The sequence below is a fragment of the Plecotus auritus genome (genome assembly GCF_963455305.1).
Source record: "Plecotus auritus genome assembly, chromosome: 5".
NCBI lineage: Eukaryota > Metazoa > Chordata > Mammalia > Chiroptera > Vespertilionidae > Plecotus > Plecotus auritus.
The window spans coordinates 110,709,868-110,728,600 of NC_137776.1; the positions used below are offsets into that span (position 1 = coordinate 110,709,868).

The following is an 18,733-nucleotide window of genomic DNA, read 5'->3' on the forward strand; positions in this document are numbered from 1 at the left end:
GTTGAACAGAAATACACCCCACAAAAGAAGATGAAAAGAAGCTCAGCATCAGGTGTTATTATAGAATCGCAAATTATAGGATACCAGTACACACCTTTTAGAATGGCCAAAATCCAGAACACTGGCAACACTTAATGCTGGTGAGGATATGGAGCAGGAGACCCCTCTTTCATTGCTGGTGAGAATGTAAAATGATATATCTGCTTTTGGAAGACCATATGGCAGTTTTTGATAAAGCAAAACCTAATCTCTGCTATGCAATCTGGCAATTGTACTTTTTGGTATTTACTCAACTGATTTGAAAACATATGTTTACACAAAAGCCTGCACAAGATAAGCTTATAGCAGTTTTATTCACAATTGTAAACACCTTGGAAGCAAACAAGATGTCCTTCCATAGATGAATGAATAAACAAACTATGTACACCCATACAATGGAATATTATTCATTGATAAAAATTGAACTACCAAACCAAGAAAAGACATGGAGAAAACCTAAATGCATATGAAGGTGAAAGAAGCCAGACTAACAAGGCCATTTCATATATGATTCTAACTCTATGACATTCTGGAAAAGGTAAAATTACTGAGTCACTGAAAAGATGAGTGCCTACCAAGAGTTCAGGATGGAAAAGCAAGAGTGGAGAGGTTGAATAGACATAACACAGAAGTTTTTAGAGCAGTGAAATTATTCTGTACTAGAGGCCCAGTGCATGAAATTCATGCAAGGGGGTGGGTCCCCTCAGCCCAGCCTGCACCCTTCTCCAATCCGGGACATCCCTCTCATAATCTGGAACCACTGGCTCCTAACTGCTCCCCTGCCTGCCTGCCTGATCGCCACTAACTGCCCCCACTGCTGGCCTGGTCACCCCCAACTGCCCCCCCGCTAGTCTGGTCGCCCCTAACTGCAATCCCCCCCCCCGCCAGCCTGGTCATGCCTTACTGTCCCCCCTGCTGGCCTGGTTGCCCCCAACTGCCCCCCCTGCTGCCCTGGTCACCCCCAACTGCTCCCCCTGTCAGCCTAGTCGCCCCCAATTGCTCCCCCCCCACCGGCCTGGTCATGCCTTACTGCCCCCCCCCTGCCGGCCTGGTTGCCCCCAACTTTCCCCCCCGCCAGCCTGGTCGCTTCTAACTGTCCCCCACTGGCCTGGTCACCCCCAACTGCCCCCCACTTCCGCCAGCCTGGTCACTCCTCACTGCCGCACCCCCCCCCCCCCCCCCCCGTGGGCCTGGTCGCCCCACGCAGCCTGCTGCTTGGTCATTTGGTCACCCCTCACTAACTCCCCTGCCAGCCTAGTCGCCCCACACAGCCTGTACGGTCATCTGTTCGGTTGTGATGGTCACTTAGGCTGATATAGATATATAGATATATAGATATATAGATATATAGATATATAGATATATAGATATATAGATATATAGATATATAGATATATAGATATAGATAATAATGTAATCCTGGATATTATACCAGATGACATTATGCATTTGGTAAAACCCATAAAACTGTACTACACAAAGAGTGACTAGTAATGTAAACTATGGGATTTAGCTAGTAATAATTCTTTTAATTGTACAAAATATACCACACAAATATAAGATGTTAGTAATAGGAGAAACTGCTCTGGGGGTGATGAGATGGGGTATATAGAAACTCTTTTTTGCATTCTACTGAATGACTCTGTAAACCTAAAACTGCTCTAAAAAAAGTCTGCTAGAAGAAATTTATGTTATTGTATCCATGTCTCTGATTTGATGTGTGCACACATTAAGTTTCAAGGAAGATTTACTTCACAGAAAAATCAAAATTGATGCAAAAATCATTTTCTTTTTGGGGGTTGTATGATTTTCATGTATTGCTGATGTAATTTGAACAGCTAGATTATTGCCTCCTCCCCCACCTGAATCCTGCTGGTCACAGATGTTACTTTTTAATAGGTTAATGCTGGCTTTATTTTCTAGGTTTGTTCTATTTCACGCTGTGAAAGGGATTCTTGTGTGTACTTTTACTTCTCTTGGCAGCTTGATTTTAAAAGGTACACTTCTAGATTAGTAAACTCCCTAATCTCCTTCCATCTCACCCCACCCCATGTCTTTTACTGTTTATTAAAAAGAAATTCAAACACTCTGAATAGCAGAAATAGTAAAATGAGTATCATTCACACATACTGCACAGATTTAATGATTCTTAATCTTTTAACATATTTGCTTTCTCTGTTTTGCTTAATTTTTAAAAAGTAAATTATAAATATATGATTTTTAAATTGTAACTATATCAGTATGTATCTTTAAAGTAAGGCATTTTCAAAAAAAAAAAAAAAAAAGTAAGGCATTTTCCTGCATAGTCCAAATACAAGGGTGGGCAAAAATAAGTTTACAGTGGTGAGTACACGAAAGTTTATTCTTGTATTATTAATTCTTGTATTATTTATTATTAATAACTTACTTTTGTCCACCCTTGTATTATCACACTAACCAAGGTAATGGTAATTTTCCTTAATATTTCTAATATCTTGTTCATATTCGTTCTGGCTCAATTGTTGTCTCTTGTGGCTCTTTGTCTTTCCAACCCGGATCCCATCAAGTACCACACTTTGCAACGTGTTATTAGGTACTAAAGTCAAATCTCTGTGGATTCAGGAAATCTCCAGGGTCAGGTCCAATGGGCTACTGAAGCGGAAATGCTTCAAAAATTACTTCCTTTGGGCTCAAGGTTTCATGGGAAATGTAGTCTTGAATGTGTGGGCCTACCGAGTAGGGCTCCTGGAAAGGGTCTTCAGCAGTCACTCTGCGCATGTGCTCGCCAGTCCCGCCTCCTCCCTGCTGCCTTCTGGCGCCTGAGAGGAACGCGCCGGATCCGTGCGGAAGCAGAGCCTGTGCACCTGGGTGAGAACACCGAGCCCCTGCGGTCAGGTAGGCTTAAGTCTGGGGCGCGGGAGGCGGCAGTCCCGGGGTTCTGCAGGTGGGCCCTCCTTCCCCCAAGCCCGTGTGCGTGCGGGGTCCTCCTCGCCGGCTCCCGCAGCGAAGGTGGGACTGAGTACTCTTTGGGAGAAGACGCCCTGTGCGGCGAGCGTGGGGACTGCAGGCGGCGCGAGGGGGAGTGCACCCTCCTGATGTTCACAGTGTACAAGGGGCGACTCATAGTTGATGCAGTTACTCTGAGAATTGAGTAAGGTGTCATCTGCAAAATATTTTGCCAAATGCTGTGTAATCACTGTGTAAATGGCTCCCAAGACACTTTGTTCCCTTTTTTTGTTTCAATTAGCGCTGACAACAAGCCTACTGGTCGGTATGGACATGCCATTTTAAGAAGTAAAAGGACTTTCCTGGCGTCGGGATGATATACCCCAGGGTACGAGCTGGCCGTAGAGAGAGGTAGGATACAAATATAGATTTTACCCCCTATCTCTTGCTCTTCTAAGAATCCTCCCCGCCCCAAACCCAAAGTTTGGAGTACTTAGAAGAGTAGCCTGTCCCCAAATTCCCAGAGACATGATTGTAAAGTGAATGGGGACAGGACCTCACCATTTGGTAAATATACCTGGGATTCGTGGGTTTTCTCCAGAACCCTGGGTCCCACTGAGGCTCTTGCAGCTTCCTGCTCTGTCCAGGCTGCCTCCATCCTCAAAGACCCCGTCTGGTCATCACATGCAGTGGCGGCCAATAGAAAGATAATGCAAATATAATATAAAAATGCCATTAAAAAGTTTCAGTAGTCAGTGAAAAGAAAAGGAGGTAAAGTTAATGTTACTGATTTAATTCAGTACAGTAAAAATATGATTTTGTCCTGTGGCAGCAGCCACATTTCGGATGTAGTAGTTGCATGCAGCTAATGGCTACAAGTACTGGATAGTACATTTTTAGTGAATTCCAAAAGGGTTAGTTTTAGAATGTTGGAGGAAGGTTTTAAATAAAGTGCATTTGTGTCTCAGGCTCAGGTCCCCGTTCCTCTGGAGCAAAGTAACTCTTTGAAGTCAGGAAAGAGGGAGCCCCAGAAATAGCTGCCACTTGGAAGAACAGCCATTCTGACAGACCCTTCACCAGAACTTCAGAGCAGTGGCAGACGTTTCTAGAAAGGAGTAGATGCTGATTTGCTCCACTAGAAGCAGGTCTTGATACCTGTACAGCAGGAGTCAAACTTGGTGACATTGCCACAGCCAAAAGCCATCACAGACTGTGTGACAGTGGGGACTGTGGACCACTTTGCAGGAGGTGGGAGCCTTGTGTTGAGAGGGATGGGTGACGTCAGGCTGCACAGGAAAAGGTCCTTCAGTGGATGGCTGGTGAGGACGGATGTGCAGGGGAGGTGTGACCTGCCAGAGCTGATGAAATCCTGAGCTCTAGGTTTCCTTTATTCTGCCCTCACTCCAGATTCTGAGCTGCTCTCAGACCCCGTGCATCACCACACATGGCATCTAGAGTTACGCAGATGCTCCTTCTTTCCTGAACATAGAGATAGCAGAGTGAGCGTAGAAGGATTTTCTATATTGGGCACTTTTGAAAACCCAAAAATATTGGTCCCAAAATGAATGATTTTTATAGAGTCACCCAGGGCAGAACCAAACAGCAGCAATACAGTACTGTTTACTCACACAGCTAAGTGCTATAAATATCTTCTCAAAAGATCTTTTTAAAAACTGTAACCAATTTAAAGCAAAAAGTTTAAGAATAGATTTCTTACATAAAATGTCCCACCATAGTTTAGAGTTTTCTGGGGAAACTAACTCAAGCTGTAAAGACCACAAGAACTTGATTAATAATCCAGCCAGAGTAGTTTTTGGACATTAGTTTTAATGAAAGTATAGGGTTTCACCTCTGGTGTACCTGAATTTATTTAACAAATCCTCTGCTTTATTGACTTTTTAAAATTTTTTTGTTTTAATTAGGAGGGAGCATAAATTGCTAATTCATTAACAAAAAGCAGTTTACTTAATGAAAATGCAAGATTAAGCCCACGTGATCATCTCAGAGATGCAGATATTCAGGTGGTGCTACTTCTGTGTGTTTTTTGCTGTTCCTTCTCAAGACTGTAAAAGGGACTCAGCTGGTGTAGCTCAGTGGTTGAACATCGACCTATGAACTAGGAGGTCACGGTTCGATTCCTGGTCGGGGCATATGCCCAGGTTGTGGGCTTGATCTCCAGTGGGGGAGTGCAGTAGGCAGCCAATCAGTGATTCTCTCTCATCATTGATATTTCCGTCTCTCCCTCTTCCTTCCTCTTTGAAATCAATAATAAAAAAAGAATGTCAAAGGGACATTCTCCCATAGGGAAGCCTTTTTTTCCACCTAGTGTTAATGAGATTTTTTTAGGCAGATGAATATAGGAATTGTAAGGCAGAACAGGTTTCTCATGACCCCATTTCTCTTCCCTTCTCCCCAGCTAAACCTTCACAGTTTTTTACCTTCTTGCAGGAGCAGCAGAAAATGAATGAAGCTCAGGTGAGTTCAATTTTTAATAACCTATTTATTTTACAGTGAATTTTATAAGGGCTTAAGTGTCTCTGTGTTAACATGGAAAAATAGAAATGGGTCAGATGCATTCAGAGAAGATATAGAAATACAAATGAATAGCAGAACAAAGTTGGCATGTGGATATATGCAGAAATTTATTTCTGAGGGTTCTGATATCTATGTCAGAATGTCAGACAATACTTCCTTAAAGGCTGACATTGGTGAGGAGATAAAGCAAACTGATTCCCCATATTGTAAAGAAAACTGAAGATAAGAAATATCTTTGTTGTTTTCAAATAGGCAATTTAGTTAACTTTCCAGTAATATAACCCTGAAATAATATAGAATATTGTCTCTAATTGTTCTTCAATAAAAGTAGAAGACTTAATGCTATATGTAAACACAGTCAATACTAATTTTCAGAAACTCAGACACAGGGGTTGAATTAAGACATTTTTCTGATGAATCAATTGAATATCCTCAAAATTACTCTGCATAAATACGAATTACTTTGTATAAATATGAACTGCATCTAAGTGGCCTTCCAGATCCTCAGGAATACGGTATACAGGAGCTTTACAGAATCTTTATTGACATTTCATTCCCCAGCATTTCCTTTTAAACTTCTCGATTGGTCATTGTTTGCTCCTGCTATTATTCACCACCTCTGGTAACCACTAAGTTAAACAAATGCCTTTCAATGTTTGTTTGTTTTTTGCTTTTCAATGTTTTGACAGATGCCTCTGAAGATAGTCTATTCCCACCATGTAAGCTCCAAGTTAGCTCAAATAAAGACTTCCTTGTAAGCGGGGTCTTTCAGGCAACCACCAAATAGACCAAATGATGATAGTTTTCTGGGAATGAGGTGTTTTTTGTTTTTTTTTATTTATTTTTTAATGATTAAGGTATTACATATGTGTCCTTATCACCCCATTGCCCCCCCACCCCCCACTCATGCTCTCACCCCCCTGTTGTCTGTGTCCATTGGTTAGGCTTATATGCATGCATACAAGTCCTTTGGTTGATCTTTCCCCCTTATCCCCACCCTCCCCTACCTTCCCTCTGAGGTTTGATGGTCTGATCAATGCTTCTCTGTCTCTGGATCTGTGTTTTTGTTCATCAGTTTATGTTGTTCATTATATTCCATAAATGAGTGAGATCATGTGATATTATCTTTCTCTGACTGGCTTATTTCGCTTAGCACAGTGGTCGGCAAACTCATTAGTCAACAGAGCCGCAGTTTGCCGACCACTGGCTTAGCATAATGCTCTCCAGGTCCATCCATGCTGTTGTAAATGGTAAGAATGCCTTCTTTTTTACCACAGTGTAGTATTCCATTGTGTATATGTACCACAGTTTTTTAATCCAATCATCTGCTGATGGACACTTAAGCTGTTTCCAAATCTTAGCTATTGTAAATTGTGCTGCTATGAACATATGTGTGCATATATCCTTTCTGATTGGTGTTTCTAGTTTCTTGGGATATATTCCTAGAAGTGGTATCACTGAGTCAAATGGCAGTTCCATTTTTAGTTTTTTGAGGAAACTCCATACTGTTCTCCACAGTGGCTGCACCAGCCTGCATTCCCACCAGCAGTGTACGAGGGTTCCTTTTTCTCCGCATCTTCGCCAGCACTTGTCGTTTGTTGATTTGTTGATGATAGCTGTGAGATGGTACTGCATTGTCATTTTGATTTGCATCTCTTGGATGATTAATGACTTTGAGCATGTTTTCATATGTCTCTTGGCCTTCCTTATGTCTTCTTTTAAAAAGTATCTATTTAGGTCTGTTGCCCATTTTTTGATTGGGTTGTTTATCTTCCTTTTGTTAAGTTGTATGAGTTCCCTGTAAATGTTGGCGATTAAACCCTTATCAGTGATAACATTGGCAAATATGTTCTCCCATGCAGTGGGCTTTCGTGTTTTGTTGATGTCTTCTTTTGTTGTGCAGAAGCTTTTTATTTTGATGTAGTCCCATTTGTTTATTTTCTCTTTAGTTTCCATTGCCCTCGGACCTGTATCAGTGAAGAAATTGCTTCAACATATTCTGAGATTTTGCCTCCTGTGGATTCCTCTAGTTCAGCCGTGGGCAAACTATGGCCCGCGGGCCGGATCCGGCCCGTTCAGCTGTTCTATCCAGCCCTCGGAGCCGAAAGAGTGGAGGGTTCTCTTGCTCTCCCCTCCGCTCCTTTACCAGCAGCAGTGTTAACATGGCAACGTCAGGAAACACGGCCGCAGCTCCTTCTTCTGAGTGGGGGATTTATATCCGCCCATTCAGTAGAAGGAACAACCTCTCAATCTTCCAGAGGCTCCTTGTAATGCCCGCGGACGCATCCCCCGACATCACCCTGGGAATGCGTAGACACATTATCGTGGTGATGTAGGGAGACACGCCCCTGGAGAGCACAGTATCAGAGCATTAGCTAAAAAGGAGACCAACAACACTGTTCCCACTGAAGTTGATGTTTTAAAGACCAAAAACCTTTCAACCCAGTCTACATTGCCATCTACATCTATGTCCCGGGCATAATTGGGAAGTTGCACTAAAGAAAATGTTTAATTTACTGTTTACACATTTTGTTCTTTTCTATTTGTTTTAGTTTTAAATTATTTTATTATATTTAAGTTTAATTTGAAAGGCTTGTGTACCTTTCCTTTGTTAGGCAATTTTATTTTGCCTTTGCCATCTTCAATATAAGGTATGTTATTGTGCTATGATTCCTCCATTTTTTGAAGTTTCAAATTATAATAATTAGTGTTTACATTCTTCTTGTTAAAATGTTTGAAATGAATAAAACTATTGAAATAAAAAAAAAAAAGACCGTACCCTTTTATGTAATGGTGTTTACTCTGAATTTATATTAGTTCACACAAACACTCCATCCATGCTTTTGTTCCGGCCCTCCGGTCCGTTTAAGAACCCATTGTGGCCCTCGAGTCAAAAAGTTTGCCCACCCCTGCTCTAGTTTCCCGTCTTGTGTTTAAGTTCTTTATCCATTTTGAGTTTATTTTTGTGTATGGTGTAAGTTGGTGGTCTAGTTTCATTTCTTTGCATGTATCTGTCCAATTTTCCTAACACCATTTATTGAAGAGACTGTCTTGACTCTATTGTATGTTCTTGCCTCCTTTGTCAAATATTAATTGAGCATAGTGGTTTGGGTCGATTTTGGGGTTCTCTCTTCTATTTCATTGATCTATATGTCTGTTCTTGTGCCAGTACCAGGCAGTTTTGAGAATAATGGCTTTGTAATATAGCTTGATACCTGGTATTGCGTTCCCACCTACTTTGTTCTTCTTTCTCAGGATTGCTGCAGCTATTCGGGGTCTTTTTTTATTCCAGATGAATTTTTGGAGAGTTCTTTCTAGGTCTGTGAAATATGCCGTTGGTATTTTAATGGGGAGTGCATTGAATCTATAGATTGCTTTAGATAGTATGGACATTTTAATGATGTTGATTCTACCAGTCCATGAACATGGTATGTTCTTCCATCTGTTTATGTCTTCCTCTATCTCTTTTTTCAGTATCCTGTAGTTTTCCGAGTACAGGTCTTTTACGTCCTTAGTTAAGTTTATTCCTACGTATCTTAATTTTTTTGGTGCGATGGTAAATGGGATTGTTTTTTTTTTAGTCTCTCTTTCTGTAAGTTCATTATTGGTGTATAGAAATGCTATAGATTTCTTGGCATTAATTTTGTATCCCGCTACATTGTCAAATTCATTTATTAAATATAATGATTTTTTGATGGAGTCTTTAGGGTTTTCTATGTACAGTATCATGTCATCTGTGAATAAGGACAGTTTTACTTCTTCTTTTACAGTTTGGATGCGTTTTATTTCTTCTCCTTGTCTTATTGCAATGGCTAATACTTCCAGTACTGTGTCAAACAGGAGTGGCGAGAGTGGGCATCCCTGTCTTGTTCCTGTTCTTAGGGGAAATGGTTTTAGTTTTTGCCCATTGAGTATGAGTTGGCTGTGGGTTTGCCATATATGGCTTTTATTATGTTGAGGTATGATCCTTCTATTCCTACTTTGCTGAGAGTTTTTATCAAGAAAGTGTTGGATTTTGTCAAATGCTTTTTCTGCATCAATTGATATGACTGTGATTTTTATCTCAATTTGTTTATGTGATGTATCACATTTATTGATTTGTGGATATTGTACCATCCTTGCATCCCCAGAATAAATCCCACTTGGTCATGGTGTATGATCTTTCTGATGTACTGCTGGATCCGACTTGCTAGAATTTTGTTGAGGATTTTGGCATCTATGTTCATGAGGGATATTGGCCTGTAATTCTCTTTCATTGTGTTGTCTTTTTCTGGCTTTGGTATTAGGGTAATGCTGGCTTCATAGAATGAGCTTGGAAGTGTCCCTTCCTCTTGAATTTTTTGGAATAGTCTGAGGAGGATAGGTTTTTGTAATGAGGTTTTGATTTGATGGAAATCCAACCCTCTTGTAGTTGCCAGGCTGCTGGTTGCAGACTGTTGGTTCTCAAACTATTGCAGAGTTGGAGAGAGAGGGGTAAATTAAAAGGACACAATATTGTTCTTACTGAGTCAGCCGTTTTCTTAGTATATTTCCACAGATTGCCTTTGCTAACTTCTATAATTTTTGCCAGTTTTTTCATTGCTTTAGTGGAGAAGATAATTTTCTGGGATCCCTGCTTCAACATTTTTACCTAAATCACTTGTTAGATTAATTAAAAAAAAAAATCCAGCTGCATTTCATTAAGCCAGATATTAAAGTTTAGCAAAAATGAAAAAATTCCATTTTTCTCACTAATTTTTTAGTTTTATAGTAATTTTTTGGAAAATATAGTTAAACTAGAGGCCCAGTGCATGAAAATTGTGCACTCGACTGGGGGTTCCTCAGCCCAGCCTGTGCCCTCTTGCAGTTCGGGAGCCCTTGGGGGATGTCCGACTGACAGACATTCTTAGCGCTGCCTCAGAGGCAGTAGAGACTCCTGTCACCACCGCTGCGCTCACCAGCCGTCAGCCGGCTTCTGACTGAGTGGCGCTCCCCCTGTGGGAGCACACTGACCACCAGAGGGCAGCTCCTGCATTGAGCATCTGCCCCTTGGTGGTCAGTGCACATCATAGCGACCAGTTGTTCTGCCATTTGGTTGATTTGCATATTAGCCTTTTATTATATAGGATTTTCTTTAATTTTTTAGATTAAAATAAATTTAATGAGAAGTATTCTTGTTCTTGTATTCATTTATTTTAGTTCCCAGGTACTAGTTCTGAGCTTCACACAGAGGAGGTATTCACTTAGTAATGAAGACATGAATGAACATGTAATTGGATTATGTCTATCCTCTTATCTCTTAATCTCCTTCCCTTTCTTTCTATTTTTTAATTGTGATAAGATCCACTCTCAACAAATTTCTATGTGTACAATTTAGTGTTAGCGAGAGGCACAGTGTTGTACAGCAGTTCTCGAGAATGTAATGTTTTTCACAAGTGAAACCTATGCTGTTTGAACAGCAACTCTCTGCTTCTCACCACCAGCCCCTTTGAAGACTTGTGGAAACTTTCCCTTTTTTCATTTTCCAAGACTCTGCTCTCTCATGCATCTATTATTACTTTTTAAAAAGTTCTCTGGCTTTGTGGCCTATACTTTTTCTGCCAGCGTCTTTGTTTATTACTAGAGGCCTGGTACATGAAATTTGTGCAGTGGGGCGGGGAGGGGGTCCCTCAGCCTGGCCTATGCCCTCTGGCAGTCTGGGACCCCTTGGGGGATGTCTGCCGCCGGCTTAGGCCCACTCCCCTGTGGGCCTAAGCCGGCAGTCCCACATACCCTCTTGCAGTCCGGGACCCCTTGCTCCTTACCGCCTGCCTGCTTGCTGCTCCTAACCACTCGGCTTGCTGCTCTTTAGAGCTGCTATTGAAGCAGGAGAGGCTCCCGCCACCACTGCTGCGCTCACCAGCTGTGAGCCTGGCTTCTTTCTGAGCTGTGCTCCCCCTGTGGGAGTGCACTGACCACCAGGGGGCAGCTCCTGCATTGAGCATCTGCCCCCTAGTGGTCAGTGCACATCATAGTGACCGGTTGTTCTGCTTGTTCTGCCGTAATGGTCGTTTAGGCTTCTATTATGTAGATTATTTTTATATGTTAATCCTCACCCGAGGATATTTTTCCCATTAATTTTTAGAGAGAGAGTTGAAGGGAGGGAGAGACAGAGAGAGATAGAGATAGAAAAAATCATCTATGTGAGACACATTGGTTGGTTGGTTGCCTCCCACATGAGCCCCAGCCAGACCCCTGACTGGACCTGGCGATCGAACCTGCAACCAAGGTACGTGCTCTTGACCAGTAATTAAATTCAAGACCCTTCAGTACACAGGCCAAACGCTCTAACCATTGAGCCCACCAGCAGGGCTCTACCAGCCTCTTTAATATTCCTCAAATGTTGTTTTTGGTACTTTCCTTTGCTCATTTCTTTAATGCTCAAGTTGCTGTCTGACTCCTTCTGATAACTTAAGTTACTACCTAAATTGCTAGTAACTCCTTAGTGTTTGTCTTCATTCTCGACCTCCTTTCTGTGTTCTAAAACCATGTGTATACTAGTTTAAGGGACAGTTCCAGCTTTACATTCCCTAGACCCTTCAGCAGCAACATGAACAGATCTGTCACATTAGAACTTGTAGCACTTTTTTTTGCTTTTGTGTCCCACATCAGTGTTTGGCACCAGCATTCCAGGAGCAGCTCGTTGCTAGACTGAGTGGCTACGTAAGAAAGTAGTTTTCACATTGATGGCTGCTTCTGCTCTGTGACTACTTCACTATCCTTACAGCAGTTGCTGTTACTTCAGTGTAGATTGTGTTCTCTCACACTGGTCTCTCTGATTCCACCTTCGTGGTAAGTTGTTCTTTGCTCTTCATGAGCTCTAGATTTATATATCTTCATATATTTATTCATAAGCTCAATCATGTATGATATCTCCACAGCTTACATGTATCTCTTTCTTGACTCCCATTATTTATGGTAATGATGTCCAAGGACGGATTGAACATCCTAGAATTCTCTAGAATACCCAGGATAATCACTTGGGATGTAGAAGAGATGTAAGAAGTCTCTTTACACTGGATTTTTTTTTTTTTTTGTCTTAAAAATATGTAATTTGGCCAGGCTAGTTTGGCTTAGTGGTTAGAGTATTGGCCTGCGCACCGAAGGGTCATGGGTTGAGTCCTGGTCAAGGGCACATACCTGAGTTTAGGTTCCATCCCTGGGCCTAGTGAGGGTGCATGCCAGAGGCAGCCAATCGATGTGTTTCTCTCACATTGATATTTCTCTCTCTCCCTCTCCTCCTGTCCCCCTCCGTCTCTCCCTTCCACTCTAAAAAAATCAGTGGAAAAATATCCTCGGGCGAAGGTTAATAAAAACAAAACAAAACTATAATTCATAAATATAAATGAATTATGGTACATTAGAAGCTAATTGAGTAACTCCACAGTTAAAGACAAATTAAGTTAAAATTAGACATCCTTGATATCTGTTTTTGAGCCTTTAGAGTAAATAGGAAAATAGTAGTTCTCAAATGTATTTTCTTTGTCACATAATTCAGAACTTTTTAACAAAATGTTATTACAGGGATCAGTGTCATTCGAAGATGTGGCTGTGGAGCTCACCAGGGATGAGTGGCAGTGCCTGGGTCCTGGGCAGAGGACCCTGTACAGAGAGGTGATGCTGGAGAACTACAGCCACCTCGTCTCCATGGGTGAGCAGCCCTTCCCCTGCAACTCCCTTTAGGATACATTTCTTTTTCTTTTAAATTATCAAAGCACATGGATCCTTTAGAGAGATTAATGTTTAGGCTTTTGATTAAGAGGCCTAAGTAACTGAAACCTTTAGAGAAATAGAAACAATGCTTGTGTCATTACTTTCCCATTAAAAACTGCAAACAGGTACCTTTATTTTGCTCTTGCTGCTGTATCTTTCTCCACTTTCAAAAACTAAAAAGCCCATGGATCTGCTCTATATATACCCTCAATTGTTATGTTCACAGGGTATTGCATTACCAAACCCCAGGTGATCTTAAAGTTGGAGCAAGGTGAAGAGCCCTGGTCCTTAGAGGAAGAATTCCTAAGCCAGAGTTACCCAGGTGAGCACAGACAAAAGGAAACTCTTGGGGTGGTTAGACCTTTAAGGGAAACACTTTAGAAAGTTGTTTTTGCTTTTAAATAGCTTTATTGAGATATAATTTGCATATCATATAATTCACCCATTTAAAGTGTACAATTAATTCAGTGGCTTTTATTATATTCATAGACATATGCAAATACCACAGTCAGTTTTCTTCACCTCTGAGAGAAACTTCATGCCATTTAGTTATTACCTCCCTATCCTCTGGCCTATCCAGTCCTAGCAGCTACTAATCTACTTCTGTCTCTATGGATTTGGCTATTCTGGACATTTCATATAAATGGAATTACATATTATGTGTTCTTTTGTGATTGTTTTTTTTCACTTTGCATTACAAGGTTCATATTATAGCATGTATTAATATTTCATCCTTTTTATGGAAAGAATAATATTTCATTGGATATACCACATTTGTTTGCTCATTCATCAGTCAGTGGACATTTAGGATGCTATCTTTTGGCTATTATTGAGTAATGCTAAAATAATCATTCATTTACAAGGTTTTGGTTGGATATAAGCTTTTATTTATCTCGAGTTTCTAGATAGGAGTGGAATTTCTGGGTTATATGGTAACTCTGTGGAACTGCCAGACTGTTTTTCAAAGTGGCTGTACCATCTCACATTCCTAATGACAGCATCTGAGGGTTCTGGGTCCTCCACATCTTCACCAGCACTTATTACCTGACTTTTGATTGTAGATACCCTAGTGAATGTGAAATGCTATACCACTGAGGTTTTGATTTGCATTTTTATATTAGTCAACTGGGCTGACATAACAAAATACCATAGTCTGGGTGGTTTAACACGTTAAGCGCCAAGCCTGTTTTGTCTTCCTTTCCGTTTAGCCCACAATATCCAATTTCACTGATATGTTGGCAGCACCAGTGACTGACCAGTCTGGATGGAAAGTATAGTGTCAGTCACCTGTGACTGACATGGCGCTTAATGTGTTAAATAATAGAAGTATATTTCTCCCAGTTCTGGAGGCTGAAAGTCTTAACATCATGGTGCCAGCAGGGTAGATTTCTGGTGAGGCCTCTCTTCCTGGCTTGCAGGTGAGCACCTTCTCAGTGTATCCTCATATGGCTTTTCCTCTGCACCCACGAAGAGAGAGAGCTCTGACAGCTCTTCCTGTTTTTGTAAGGACACCAGTTCTATAGAATTAGGGCCCCACCTTTATGACTTCATTTAATCTTAATTACCTCTCTAAAGGTTTTATGTCTAAATATAGTTACACTAGAGGCCCGGTGCACAAAATTTGTGCACTTGGGGGTGGGGGTAGGGTGGTGGTCCCTCAGTCCAGCCTGTGCCCTCTTGCAGTCCGGGAGCCCTTTTATTATATAGCATTGGGAGTTAAGGCTTCCAACTGTGAACTGGAATGGGGGATACAATCCTATATAATAAAAGGGTAATATGCAAATCGACCGAATGGCAGAATGACCGGTTGATATGACACGCACTGACCACCAGGGGGCAGATGCTCAACGCAGGAGCTGCCCCCTGGTGGTCAGTGCACTCACACGGGGAGCGCAGCGGCAGTGGTGGGAGCTTCTCCTGCCTCCACGGCAGTGCTAAGGATGTCTGACTGACGGCTCCCGGACAGCTAAAGGGCGCAGGCTGGGCTGAGGGGACCGCCTTCCCCGCCCTCCCCCCCCTCCCCCCGAGTCACTAATGATGCCAACCATCTTTTCATGTGCTTATTGCCCTTTGTGTAAACTAATAAAAAATTCCAGGAATTTCATAGTTTCAGTATAGTTCCTCAAGCAAAAAAGTAAAATCATCTTTAAATATCTTCACTGAAAGTTTTTGTTGTGAAGCCATTTAAATAGGTAGTGTAACATAAAGGTTGACAAAATTGCAATCAAACATGTTTCCCAGTCACTAAATATAAATGATTGGATCATACTGATTGGCTAAAAAAGATATCCTTAAATAATAAAATCCTAATATGCAAATAGACCGAACAGCTGAATGATGGGTCGCTATGACGTGCACTGACCACCAGAGGGCAGACAGATGCTCAATGCAGGAGCTGCCCCCTGGTGGTCAGTGTTCTCCCATGGGAGCGCTGCTCAGCCAGAAGCTGGGCTCACGGCTGGTGAGCGCAGTGGCGATGGAGGGATCCTTTCCTTCCTCTGCAGTAGCTCTAAGGACCCCTCAGAGGATGTCTGATTGCCGGCTTAGGCCCGCTCCCGCAGAGCCTATCAGCCCCTGAGGGGTCCGGACTGCAAGAGGGCACAGGCCGGGCTGAGGGTCCCTCCTTCCCCACCCCAGTGCACGAATGTCCTGCACCGGGCCTCTAGTACTTAAATAAGGGACATTGGCACCTGATAAAATAACTGGGTGGTTACTCTTACTGAAGGCTTGTGGGAGTCAGGTCTCTCACCCCTGCTCAGTGTTAATGTGGCAACTTTGTCCTCCAACTCTCAGGGCTATCTACAAAGGTTTAGTGGCTTACCTGAACTTCTTTTCCCAGTTGGCTGTATTGGAGCTGCACCCCATTCTTCTGTTGGCATGATTTCAGAGGAGGCTGGCTAAGACTAAACAATAACTGTGATAAAGTCCATTCTTTAATTTTCTGTAAGGATCATGCTTTTGTTGTCCTGTCTAGAAACATTGGTACTCAGATTTATTCCTGTGATTTTTTTTTTCTAGAAAATTTTAAATTCCACATTTTGCATTTTGTGATCCATTTAGTGTTAATTTTTATAGAAAGTGTGAGGTATAATTTTTGAAAAAGGTGTTCAGTTATTTTAGCACCATATGCTGAAAAGATGATCATTTCTCCACTGAGTAGTACTTGCATGATCTCAGAAAAACAGATGAGTGCAATTTGCATGCATATATTTGTATGTATGCTTTGTATGTCTAAGATTGTATATTTCTGTGGTGTCTATTATTTTTTATTCATCTGCTAACATTACTACAGTAGCTAATTTTTGAAATTGAGTAGTGTGAGTTCATCAACTTTCTATATGAATTTTAAAATGAGCTTTTTTATATTTATAAAAAAGCATGCTGGCATTTCAGCTTGGATTGCATTAAATCTATAGATCAAAATAAAGACAATAGACATGGTAATAATAAATTGTATTCTAATTCATAAATAACATTTACCTCTCCATTTATTTAGGATTTCTTTCATCAGTAGTTTTCTGGTGTGTGTGTGTGTGTATGTGTGTGTGTGTGTACTATGGTAAATTATCTTGTATATCTAATTTCAAATTCCAGTTGATCAATTATTTGTATATTATTGGCTTTTGCATATTAGCTCTGTATTTTGACTTGCTGAAAACACTTAGTTTATGGAGTTTTCTAAAAGAATTTTTTGGTGATTTTTCTTTTTAGACTTTGTATCTTTCATTTTTATTCTTGCTTTATTGCATTGGTTGAAACTTCCATTACAATCTCTAGTAGAAGTGAACACTTTCTACTCAACACCTTTTTCTGCTTTTGAGAGTAAACACCTTTTTATTTTTTCCAACCTTAGTGTTAAAGTATTCAGGCTCTATTAAGTATGATGTTAGCTATAGGCTTTTTATAGATTCCTTTTATTAGATTAATGGTTGAATTTTCAATTTAATGAAATATTTTATCTTAATTGATGTGGTTGTGTGTATTAACATTTTAGACAGTTAATATGATGGATTACGTTGATTGATTTTTTTTTACTATTGGCAACTTTGCATTCTTGAGATGAATCCCACTTGATCCTGATTATTTATTTTTATATATAGTTGTGTTCCTTCAGTTACTTTATTTTTTTGCTAATCCTCATCCAAGGATATTTTTCATTGAATTTTTTATTTTTTTTTTTAGAGAGAATGGAAGGGACAGACAGAGATAGAGAAACATCTTTGTGAGAGAGAGAGACATTGATTGGTTGCCTCCTGCACACTCCCCGACTAGAGCCAGGAACCAAGCCTGCAGTGGAGGTACTTGCCCTTGACTGAAATCGAACCTGTGAACCTTCAGTCTGCAGGCCTACACTCTAACCATGAGCCAAACCAGCCAGGGCTAGGTACTAGTTTTTAGTATTTTTATATTTATTGTCATGAGGGATAATGGTCTGTAGGTTTCGTTTCTTTAATTATCTTTGGTTTTGCTGTGAGGACACAGGCCTCAAAATGATTCAGGAAATCCACATATTGTAATTTCTTGAAGAGATTATGTAAAATAGATATTATTTCTTCTTTAAATGTTTGGTAGAATTCAGTAGTTAACACCATCTGTTCCTGGAGCTGGGTTTTTTTTGGAATATATATATATATACACACACACACACACACACACACACACACACACACATACATACACACACACATACATACACACACACACTAGAGGCCCGTTGCACTATATATATATATATATATATATATATATATATATACACACACACACACACACACACACACACATATATATACATACATACATACATACTAGAGGCCCATTGCACAATCGTGCAAGAATAGGCCTTCCTTCCCCTGTCTTCACTCCCAGCCACGCAGGAGCCGGCAAGTCCCCGCTCCTGGCTCGCCCAGCAGCCAGCAAGTCCCTGCTCCCTGGCCACCCAGAGCCGGCAAGTCCCTGCTCCTGGGCCGCCCGGCAGCCGGCAAGTCCCCGCTCCCTGGCTGCCCGGGAGCTGGCACCTCCTCGCTCCCAGGCTGCCTGGAGCCGGCAAGTCCTCGCTTCTGTCTGAAGCACCACTACATTGCTCCCTCCGCTGTCCCCCTTCCCCTCATTGCAGGCTTCACTCTGCTCCGTGTCTGCATATGCAAATTAACCTCCATCTTTGTTGGGTTAATTTGCATACTCTGATTGGCTGTGGGCGTAGCGGAGTGATGGTTAATTTGCATGTTTCTCTTTTACTAGGTAAGATAGATATTTTTTTTACCCCATATTCAATTTCTTAACTAGATCTCTTTGGGACTTTTCTTTCTTTATGAGTGAGTTTGGTAGTTTTTTGTTTTTAAGAAATTTGTCCTTTCATATAAATTGTTAAACTTACGGGCATAGAGTTTCTCACAATATTCTTTTATTATCTCTTTAATGTTTGTTGTATCTGTAGTTATATCTCCCCTTGTATTTATTTCTGATATTGATAACGTGTCTTTTTGTTTTTCCTTGGTTTGTT

The 18,733-nt window shown here is 41.1% G+C and overlaps 1 protein-coding gene across 1 annotated transcript in view; it reads left to right on the forward strand.

The window, feature by feature from the left end:
* The first annotated feature begins 2,816 nt into the window (after positions 1 to 2,816).
* Positions 2,817 to 18,733, forward strand: part of LOC308248293 (uncharacterized protein) — a 50,738-nt gene continuing 34,821 nt past the window's right edge. Inside the window, exons 1-5 of the mRNA XM_080668284.1 lie at positions 2,817 to 2,913; positions 3,266 to 3,375; positions 5,413 to 5,439; positions 13,042 to 13,168; positions 13,457 to 13,552. Of these exons, the coding sequence (XP_080524410.1) occupies positions 5,425 to 5,439; positions 13,042 to 13,168; positions 13,457 to 13,552 (238 nt within the window). The 5' untranslated portion in view covers positions 2,817 to 2,913; positions 3,266 to 3,375; positions 5,413 to 5,424. The remainder of the gene's footprint in view (positions 2,914 to 3,265; positions 3,376 to 5,412; positions 5,440 to 13,041; positions 13,169 to 13,456; positions 13,553 to 18,733) is intronic.